We start from the raw sequence: 11,147 nt of genomic DNA on the forward strand, positions 1-11,147 counted from the left end.
TCCCTATGGAGGAAACTCATTTTGACCGTAATCTCTTTCTTTCGGTCACTAGAGTCAGCAACTTTTGTGTAATTACTGTGGCTATCAAATAAAAAAAATATCCTCACTGCAGGCACACTTATGAATGTACTTGTTGTAATTCAGTATTTTTACACTGAAATATTGCTACTTTGTACCTTCTAATAAGTATATTTTGTTTAACTGTAACAAAAAAATGTTGACATATGAAAGCTTAATTGAAAATATTTTTTGGCTTTTAATAACTAATAATACTAAAAGTAAACCGGCTATAATTTTGTAAATGACTGGAAAAATTACTACAATAACTTCAAACAAACTATTAGAGGCAAAGTGATTATCTGATAGATGCCGTGCATAGTAAACATAATGGTTTACAAAACCTTAACTGAAGCTACAGGCAAATTTATTTCCAGATATAGGCAAGAACTTTTATGTTGTTTTTTTTTGTGGAACTGAAAATGTCGGAGGTTGAACAGAGAAGCCAGCAGAAATGCCAAGGCTGATAAACAATCCCGACACAATATCAAAGGCACAAGAGAACAAAGGAGCGAGTGTTGTAGAGAGTGTGTGGGGAGACGAACAGCCTAAGATACCTGTCGGAGGTGACGTCACGCTACCTGCCTTCTCTAAATCCTGATCTGCAAGTGGGCCCTGATGTACACAGGTTGAGTGAATCCTGATAAGGTGGAGGCCTCACACAAAGGGAATTTTTGCCAGGTCACATCAAGTCAAGTCAGTGCTATTTATGAAGTAGTGATGAAGTGAGTGAATCACTTTTAGATCAGTCAGAGTGTCAACATTTCTGTGACTGTAAGCCAACTCCTGTGCTTCATGTGAGGGTGTGTTCATATGCATAGACTGGAAGGTCGACCGCTCACCTCCATGAAGTTTCCTTAAATGTCTCGACATCTGTTGGATGGATTGCCATTAATTTTGGTCAAGATATCTATGTCCCCCTGATGAATTGTAATAAGTGTAGTGATCCCTTTAAGGTGTAATATGTATTAAGATTACTGCTTCAGGTCTAAAAACAACTGGACCTTTGTTACATGTTTTGTAGAGGTTTAGTATTGGATCATCATGTATGTTTCCAGCAGTGTTCAAACCCTGGGAAATCTGTAATTTTATACAGGGTAACTTCATTTGGTTGCATGTCACTGTAACTTTCAGGGGAAAGTTAGAAAGTGAGGAAGGAAGTCAGTGAATGTGACTGAGTACCTTAATTATAGCTGAAGGATTGCAGGGCTAATGTCAGTCATACAGACATAAGAGAACACATTTACCTAACAGTGAGCCTGAGAATAGTATTCACACTTATTTCATGAGAGGAACCCGGTTGTCTCCAAGAAGTTTGATCCGAGGGCGTTTTGAGTTCATCTCTGTCTGTGGATGTGCTGTAAAGGGGAAGCTGTATGACTGATATTGCACCAAATATGTGGCTTCCTGTTTTGCACCTGTTGCTCCCATCTGCTTAAGGCAACACGTCATTAAAATTATACAATGTGACATACAGCATGTGAGTACAGTACCAGTCTTAGGATGGTAAGATGAGTCACAATGCGCTGCGTTGGCATGGTTTTAAGACACTCTTGAGGCTTCGTGGGCATTTGTGGAAAAGTTGTGGTTCGTGTCAGGTTTGTTTTAAATTGGTAGATGATTAGAATATGTTATCAGGCTGGTTAATGTGACCTCTCCGAATAATGCTTTATACACAGTGCATGCAGTCTTATATGTAACCTCTGATTTGGAGAAAAGTGGCGCCACCGTGTGGTCACATGGCACTTCAGAGCGCAAATAAGAAGTCACTAAATTGAGTCAGTGTCTTTAAAATAGTTTTTATTACTTCGTCATTTCACTCTCCCTCCCTGAAATCAAACCACTGACATACAATATTCCATTTCATAAATTACACAAGACCACAGAAATGAAAACAAACATATTCATGCCCCAGACAGACACAGTTTACATTCATTTAAAATACCAATGTCAAAAATTGACCATCAAAAGCTGCTCTTCTTCAAAAGTCAGAACCAGCTGGCATACTTAAAAGCACTGACTCTGCTAAGGTTAGACTGATGTTGTTTGTTGGTTTACTAAGATATTTTTGTCCAAAGTCAGTCTGATATCAAGATGTGACCTTTTATAACAAGATTTTGGTCGGTAAAACCTGCCATTAAAAACTTCTTCACCCTGCCTGATGGAGATTTTAACATTTTAGTGTTCCGCATTGGCCACAAAGATTATTAAAAGGTTTTACCCTCCACAAAAAAAAAGACTGACTGATTTAGCATAAGATTAAAGTTAAATATCTAGCACAACATGTTGGAACAAATACAGGTGCAGAACAGCTTTCGCTGATATTTGTATAGATTTACTAATAACATGCAATTGATTCCCTGTTGCGTAATAACAAATCCTGGAGACCCGCAGCTCTACTGAAGCTGATAGACACCCCAGAATGTGCTATCTGTTCGAAAATCACTTGTGATATTTATGCTGATGTTGTCTCCCTGTCTGAGTTTGACAATCTTGGCCACCCACAGGGAGCCATGTGTTGTGTGCGGTAAGGTCCCCTCAACCAGGACCTTGTTACTTTTACCATCCGCATATCTTGTCAAAATCACGGATTTGTCCTGGTTTTCCTGCAAGACCTCGCTGAAGGTGACCTGGGCGTAGATGAAGTAGAGGCCGTCCTTCAAGCAGTGGATGGAGTCTTTATCCAGTTTGAGGATGCTGGGGACAGAACTGTTGCTGAGTGAGTCTTGCCATTTTCGATTGTCCTGAGCTGTAGGTAGATTTTGCAAACCATTTTGTTAGTTGCTCAGCTATGAAAAGAGTTTCATCAAACCCAAGACCAGTGAGACCACTCAAATTATAGTTCCGTATCCTGCCAAGGCTTTTTGAAACATCCACACTCTGATTTTTAATAAAGATGTTCTTTCAATTAGTAGCTGATTTCCTTCAGTTGGAGACTGAAGACTGAGCATCCCCTACAGGCTGATGATGTGTGCTGGTGTGGGCTGTAAATATGCCTTAAGCCTACATTACAGCTCTGCATCGGATTTGATGAGGTTTTAGGAACCCACTTCACACAGAAAAAGGGCAATGTGGTGGGAGGAACACAGTGAGACTGGAAACATGACAAAGCCGTACTGCTTCGCTCAGTGAGTGGTTTATTCTGACTGGTTTATTCTGTGCGTTGCGTGCGTGCAGATGGATTATGTACATTACGTTAAACTGCAAGATATAATACGTGCTCAGCTGGAGAATGAAAAACATACTTTATATGTTACTGTTCAGATTTAAATGTAGCTAAGGTAGTAGTACAACTTTTTATTTGTACAAACAGTTGGAGTTCAAGGGCCATCAAATCTTGCTTTTAAATGTTAATATAGAAATACTATCATATTACAATGACTGTATTAGCAACAGTGGAAGGAAAAAACTCTTAGGTGTTATTTGTTAAGAGTTTAAAACTCAAAAACACAGGTAATCTGGGGTAAATGTCAATATAAAACCATCACTTTACATATTTGGCTTTTTCCAACTGAGTCCCACTTTAAAGCTACAAGCAAAGCAGGGACGTAAAAATACAGGACATTTCTTTCATGAGAAAAACCGGTGTAACTCGAGCACAAAATGTGTACAGCCCCAGCGCACAGAGCACGAAACTGCTTCCAATAAGAAAGCTTTCATTCCTCCTCAATGATGAAATCTGCAAACAGCCAGTTTGACTCATTCACTTATGTGTCAGTCGCCCTAAAACTCCCACTTAAAAATATATCAGTTTAAATGCTTGTTGTTATTTACTCTTCGGTGCAGCTACTCCCCCCCTTTAAGACTTCCTACGTTTCTCAGAATGACTTTCAGCAGCACCCAGAAACCATGTCTGAACTTGTTGCGCAGAGGATCTGTAGGTGTCAAGTGTGGCTGCAATTTTCATGCAGTAGAAACATAATGACAGCAAGAGAGATCCATAAAATGTGAGAGTCTGCCTTGTACTCAGAGCACATGTTGTGTTTTGGTCGGCTGAAACAGCTCCGGGCGAGAAAGTGCCATCTCGGTCTCTTTTATAATGTAGTTTTGTCAGCGTGTCCAGTGAAAGTCAATGTCAGATGACAGCTCTAGAATAAAGTCCTCGCTCTTTGAAATCTTTGGCTCTGACAACAACATCTGACTGCTTATGTAAGTCAAAAAAGTTTCTGCCGTCTTTGGAAATAGCTCAGTGTGACCCATTCAGCCGACGACCCTTTAGCCGAATGTGGTCCTCTAACAACCTCCGTCCAGCCCCTTAATCCTATGTTCATATGTAAAATGTAGAAATAAATAATGACTTTCATTAAGGATTTCTTTCTCTTTTTTTAAAAAGTTTCACTCCAGTTTTTTATCACTCGGTGCCCTCTTCATCAACATCACTATTGATGCAGATGTTAATTCAACATCTAATTACTTTACTTTTTATAGCGATTACGCTCTCTTACAGCTACCTAAAACTCTTAAAACATACTTGACATTATACTATAAACATGTCAATTTTCCACACAATAAAAAGCAATGAAAATGAATCTGAATATGATTCAGAAGGGGAAGTGTACTTACAGCGCATTAACTGGATGTATGACAGAGAGGGTCCTGAAAAACAACATAACGCAGAGGTTAGTTGCTGATGCAGTAACTGTTCACGATACATTTTTTCCCTGTGAGTTCTCTCATTAGTGTCTTTCTGTTTGTTACAAGTTCTTCATTAAGATTTGGGATACTGTTAAAAAAACAAAAGCAAAACATATGTAACTTACCTATTGACTTTAACGGAGCTGCCATAGTGTTGACTGCAAAAGAAAAGCTTTGGGTTAAATTCAGCTTCCTTTGTTTAAATGTGGAATATTTTTATGTTTTTTTTTTTCATCAAAATGCACCTTCAATTTGCATAATTATACGAGGTTACTTTACGAGGCATCTTTTAAAGTGCACACAGTGAAATGTAATCGGTGTACCTGTTTCACTGATGTTTGGCTTCAGTGTGGAGACTCCATCCTTAAAAAGACAGAAAACAAACCATCATCATCTTGCATCTTCATCATTCTTTCTGTTCTGGGCCTTTTGTCAGTACCCAGTGAAAACCATGTGTGTCGAGCTTTCAGTGAACCACAGTATAGCACAGCCTTGTTGCATCTGGTGACAAAATAGCAATCGAGTCAGATTTAAAATGGGGAACTTCTCAGGTTTTAAACAAAGCAGCAGGAACACCTGTGTTCACTGGCACTCAATAAGTAGTCAGTTCCAATTCACTTTAAAGAACTGAACTTTCAAAAACTCTCGTCAAAAAAATCAGTTGAGTCCATCCATTAAGAGGACAGACGTGCTACACCGAGGTACTTTAGAGTATCCTCATGTCGCGTTGCTGCTGCCATCTAGAGGCACTGACTGACTCACAGGAAGAAATTTTGCTGAAACAAAGGCAGAGATTAGATTAGACTGGTCCTGTTTGTTTTAACACAAAACATATAACACTTACAACCTTTTTATTAGTTTTAGCATCATTTTACACCTTGTGTCTTTTTGTGCCACGCTGAGAAGTACACGTCAGACTTCTCATGTGTTCGCATTGAACTCCAAAAGCGTAACATGGGACATCATGCTTGAAATGTGTAGACTTCCCCAGGAGTCCAATTGTATTACTAAGATCCTTTGTGTCTTTCTGTGGCAGGCGTACTGACCTCAGGTGACTTCAGCTTGACCGAAGTGAGAAGTGCAGCCAGAACCACCATTGCCACAGTGAGGAGACCACACCACACCTGCAGCAGCAGGTACTTATGCGAGGAGGAACCAGACTGACTCTTCATTCTGTCAAAGACAAACACACAGACACTTTAGCTTTGTTTAGACTTAGACTTTGAGTCTGCTTGGGGCCACTTGTCACATCATCCATTTTTTTCTTAATAAAAAAGCAAAAAAAAATCCCAAAAATTAAAATCAAATTTGATTTCCTTCTTCTCCCATCAATTGTATGTAAAGCAGTTAACACGAGCTCCACCTCGACAAGCTACCATAGTAAAATGTTGCTTTCACACTGATGCATCAGTATTAACAATCTAATAATTTAATATATTATATTATATCACAAAGGCTATTTCATTGCAGAACGAGTGTTATTACGATTATACTTTTGTATTTTGAATGCAGGGCTTTTACTTGTAATAGACTTCTTTTAGTGTATGTCTAATTTTCCAGGAGGCTCTTTATTACATGTGTTTAGTGTTTAACCTAAGCCCTGATCTTTTCCTAAACCTGACCTGACCAAGTTCTTTTGTTACCTAAGCAGTATTATTTGTGCCTAAACATAACCAAACCACTACACCCGGTTTTCTGGGCGAACCCTGTGGACGATCCACTCACCTACAGCACCATGTTGACTTTCCTGACTTTGTCACAGTTTGTACCAAATGCTTTCTGGCAGAAAGACAGGAAACACAACTGGTCATGCAGTTTGCAAGTAAATTCCCAATTTAACCACATTATCTAAACAGCAGAAAAGGTAAAGGGGAGTGGACAGGAACATCTGTCTCACTGCTTGTGTGATTTTATCTATTACATTATTAGATTTCTGCCAGAAAGTCCTTAAAGCTTTCTGCTGGAGTTTGGGTCCAACTACCCGCTCATGTTTAGGCAAAATAACTGCTCAGTGAGGTGAAAAATGTACCCAAAGAGCTTCCTGGAAGAAAGCTTTGAAGGCAAACTGCACTGCACGCATTGCATTGTGGGTATTTGTACCCTCAGCTCATAGCCATCGTGCTGCTGCTTCTCTGGGATTTTACCTCAGTGGGAGTTTTTCTGGGTCCAGCACAGAGTGGCATTTAGGTTTATGGTTTGTGGTTTGGTTGTTTATTTGTGATGACATAGACTGAAACTTGATCAATGAATGCAGAAAAATACCACTGACAGTAAAATGTATATCAAGTGGCCGTCAATGAGAATCTGGATCTTTGTACAGGAAACAGGTACAGGTGAGGGTATCTGAATAATTACCGGCACATACTGTACCTACAGGCCCAAACATATTGCTCTGCTTTACATTCCAATGTATATGATTTATGACAAGCAGTGGGTGGAGTACCTTTCAGGTGATACAACACAACAGAGTTAGACAGTGAAAGGAAGGATGGTTGGGTGCTAATCAATCCATGCACCACTACATCAGCTGATAAACAGGCTAAAACGACTGTTTTTGTTTTTTGCTCCTAACTGATGAATCATATGAAAAACTTTCCCTGATGTCTCTGGACAGCAGCATCCTCCATGTTTACTTGATTCATCATGTATCGCACAGTGTCCCACCAAAGTTAGGCACTAATTGGTTAATTGCACAAGATGAGTCAAAAATCCAAACATAAATCTGCAGTGATATGAAGGACAAAAGGAAACAGATGTTCATCTATTTTGGAGAACTAAAAATTGAATTATGTGTTTTGTTCAGCTGTACCAAAACATGACATCACTTATACTGAATACTTGGCTTGATTTAAAAAAAACAAAAAAAAAAAACAATCCCTGATTACGTGTCTCTCCTTGTCCTCATATACTTGCGTAATGTTGGAATTTCAACATTGCAAAGTGTTCTCTCAACACAAGGATCACCACCGACTAAAATATAAGAAAGCCTAGTGCTCTCAGAGGTATCACAGGAATATAAAACATTATTTTGACACATTCAAGAGAGGAACTGAATTCACTCAATAAATCTTGACTCACCCTGTATGTGTTGCAGTCTCAGTGTCCAAATTCATCTGCTGCTTCTCTGTGAGAGACATGACAGGTTGACAGGGTTTTCCCTTTTACTCGGGGCTTGTAGTGAAGATGAGATTAAATTCTTTCCTCTGTAGAGCAGGCTGTGGTTTGGCAGAGGCGAGGAAAGAGGCTGTGGTGTAGGTGGCTCCTCTTGTGGAGTGTAAGGTGACACTGACAAACACCTCTGGTGTGAAGCTGATAATGAATTAATGAAACCCAAACACGATTTCATGTTGTTTAACTCTGATGCAGAACAAATGGTTGCTCCCAATTCACCCCTCAATGAGAGACGGAGTAAAACATGTTGTGAACATGTTGCACGTGAAGATGCATGATATCTTCGTGACACAGAAAGAAATAAGTCAACAACGCGTTGTTTGTTGTGGGTGGTTTGTGATTTCCCACGTTTATAGGTCACTGTCACAGTTTGCCACACTAATAAGTATGACAGGGGCTTTTTCTTCACACCACACATTTGATCTGAGCAGGCTGATGTGTGATGAGGAAATACGGCGTCTTTCTCTTTTGTGGGATGTCTTCTTTACACACCGCTGCCCCTTTCTGTCTCTCTCCAAAGTCTGTTTTCTGAGTGGGAGACAAAGTTAGTATAGCATAGCATGTACGTATTTAAATAGCATATGTAGATGACCTGAAGCTTAAAGTGTCAAAGCTTCAAGCGCCCAACGATTCATTTCCAGCTTCACAATTGCTGGAGCACACCTCAAACTTAGATGTTTGAGTACACATGGGGGTTTCTTTGGAAATCACATGAACGCTAAATTCAGCCACTTTCTTCCACTTCCTTGTTTGACTAGTTATGGGACAAACTGCACAAAATTCATACTGATACTTGGAGGTTTCATGTTGTTTGGTATAAGAGCGTGCACATTAGGTAAAAACAAATGATAAATAAATCTGTTTTAAACTGCCAAGAGTGAGGAAAGTTTGCCGCATACTTTCTGATTGTAACACCAAAAACGTAATGTCACAATCTATATAATTGCAATCAAGATCCCCTAAAGTGCAGTCTTTTTTTTTTTATTTTCAGTTTTGAAATGACCTTTCGATTATTCATTTCTCTATTTGCATCTCTGATTCACAATATTGCATTGAAGATGGCACAAGTTGCTCATTCATAACCCTCGCTGCATTTTTTTACAATACTTCACCCAAAGAAGAGCCGCGTGAAGCATCTAGTTGGCAACATCACTCTATAGATGTGTGAAGTTATGTGACGTTTGGAACAGAAGATACTAAATATTGCAATCACTACGATTCACCTGATATGTAGATGGTGGACACCTTCAACATAGATCACCATCGCCAGATTGCTCAAACCTAATTTGTAGCAGGACTGAAGTATGGCAGGTTAAGAAAGCCCCAGAGGAGTCATTTCCAGCTTCTTGAAGTGCTTGCACAAAATGTAACCAAATTTTGATGTTGAAACATATTCAGAAAATAACTTTAAAGTTAAATTCAGCCTCTGTCCTGCTTCCTGTTCCTTTAAACACCAATTTTGGGTTGTGCTTCACATATTTAATCTAACTTAAAGGTTTCCAATGCATTTGATTTGGAAAAAAGTGCAGATCACTGGCATGGGAATTTTTCAAGGCTATTTTAAACTACTAAGGGGACAGTGTGGGTAAGATGTGCCACACCAGCACCAAGTCAGCACAGAATGTAAATTCCCTCCCATAGTTTTTTTTGGCCATTTTTTGGCCATTCAGTTTTGTTGTGGCTTTGTTTTTTTGGACATTTGGTTTTTTTATGAGCACTTATCATCTCAAGGTATTTTGCCAAAACCCATCCATATTAGACATACTAAGAAGATGATGTAAATTTATTGAGACTTGGTGAATGGTTGTAGGTGTTCAGGTCATTAAAGGACGGGTTCAGGTCTATTGTAAAACAAGAGTCATGGGCCCATGTAAACAGGTTTTGCGTGCTGTAATCATTCCTCCTGTTCAACTGGCCTTCAAATATCCCTTTGTACTGGGTTAGACAGCTCCAGTGGATTCCCTCTACTGGAAAACTTTTGAGCTGCAGTGGAGGTATCCTGACGCCAAGCGGGAATGTGGTTCTTCATTCAGTGATTTGACTTTCTCAGACTGCTGAGGCCTCATATTGGATTCAGATGTTCACACAGACTGTGGGCTCATTTTGTCACCCATCTCTTGTGCCGAACAAGATCTTTTATTGCAGCTCTGTCTCCTTTAAATTCACTTATATACAACTAATTTGCAAACAGCATGAATGTTTTAGCAGTCTGAGTACAATTTCTATTAGCATAAAGAGGGAAAACACTTGGTCAGGGTCAGGGAAACATTGTGGTCTGGTAAAATACAGAAAAGTCTAGAGTGATGACATGACTATTATTTCTGAACCTTTAACTAAAACCATAACCTTTTTCTGACCTTAAGCAAAGTGCATTTGCTGCCTGAGCGTAAACACAAACTGGAGTCTGAATCCTAATCACACCAGGGTCACCACGCTGCAACTCCGGTTCATCAATGTTGCGCTTGAACATAAACCAGACAATAACTGTGCATCGCAGCCTCTCAGAGTTTGTTTAATGGCCATGATTGAAAACTGTTTCAAATAGACCAAGCTGCACTGAAGAAGCTGCCCAGCTTTTGCTTCTGTCCACACAAAGCAGTCCTAATGCATTTCAGAATCAGAATCAGAATCAGAAAGACTTTATTGCCATTGTAAGTGAAGAGGTTTCACATTACTAGGAATTTGTCTTGGTGATTGGTGCATATGTAGAACGTAGGAGTGATCAGTGTTAAGACAAGTTAGGATTTTCACCGAAATGCTGACCTTCTTGTGGAACTGATTGATTGTAAGAGGAACAAAGTTTTTGTATTTCAAATGTGGAAATGAGGATGAGAAATGTTGGTACGAAAACAGTAGTGAAAGTTGCGCTTGAGTTTTGAAGAGCGCATTGCGGGACAGAGAGCGAGGGTCAATTTCCATTTCACTTTAGTGTGTTTGGTTTCGTGCTCCATGGGACATCCCCGACCAGCCAGTCTCTGTTCTCTTGGAATATAAAAATGTCACCAACTTTCTCCTACTTTTTCTCTGTCGGGCTCGCAAGCAAACACACACATGCGCACACCCCTACGCATGCGACATGAAATGCAGTTGGGCTGGATGTGGGCTGTCAGGTGCCGTCCCCACTCAAAACAAACAAACTAAGGGAAAAAAGAGTTTCTCGCTGTTGTCTCTCAAGTATCTTATTTGTGATAATGTTTAATGGAAACACAGATATGAGTACATTTTAACATATCCACATATCCACACACACCCCCCCCCCACACACACACACATTTTATCTGTCA

The 11,147-nt window shown here is 39.6% G+C and overlaps 2 protein-coding genes across 3 annotated transcripts in view; one reads left to right on the plus strand and one right to left on the minus strand.

The window, feature by feature from the left end:
- Positions 1-1,738: 1,738 nt before the first annotated feature.
- On the minus strand, positions 1,739-5,384 carry LOC124064318 (CD40 ligand-like). The gene is made up of 4 exons (XM_046398665.1): positions 5,016-5,384; positions 4,818-4,850; positions 4,621-4,653; positions 1,739-2,806 (listed from the first exon to the last, which is right to left on the minus strand). Exons 2-4 carry the CDS (start codon positions 4,840-4,842, stop codon positions 2,454-2,456), a joined length of 411 nt encoding a protein of 136 aa, XP_046254621.1. The 5' UTR covers positions 4,843-4,850; positions 5,016-5,384; the 3' UTR covers positions 1,739-2,453.
- The window catches only part of bag6 (BCL2 associated athanogene 6), a 30,098-nt gene continuing 21,622 nt past the window's right edge, over positions 2,672-11,147 (plus strand). For both annotated transcript variants that reach the window (XM_046398657.1, XM_046398658.1), the window contains exons 1-2: positions 2,672-2,776; positions 5,729-5,828. In XM_046398657.1, coding sequence (XP_046254613.1) covers positions 2,728-2,776; positions 5,729-5,828 — 149 coding nt within the window. In that variant the 5' untranslated portion in view covers positions 2,672-2,727. The remainder of the gene's footprint in view (positions 2,777-5,728; positions 5,829-11,147) is intronic.

Source organism: Scatophagus argus, chromosome 9 (genome assembly GCF_020382885.2).
Source record: "Scatophagus argus isolate fScaArg1 chromosome 9, fScaArg1.pri, whole genome shotgun sequence".
NCBI lineage: Eukaryota > Metazoa > Chordata > Actinopteri > Scatophagidae > Scatophagus > Scatophagus argus.

Coding starts and splice junctions, on each gene's coding strand:
- LOC124064318 (XM_046398665.1), bottom strand. CDS start 4,842: ATGGCAGCTCCGTTAAAGTCAATAG. Junction 4,654..4,817: donor AGCTCCGTTAAAGTCAATAG/GTAAGTTACATA, acceptor GTTGTTTTTCAG/GACCCTCTCTGTCATACATC. Junction 2,807..4,620: donor ATACATCCAGTTAATGCGCT/GTAAGTACACTT, acceptor ATCTACCTACAG/CTCAGGACAATCGAAAATGG.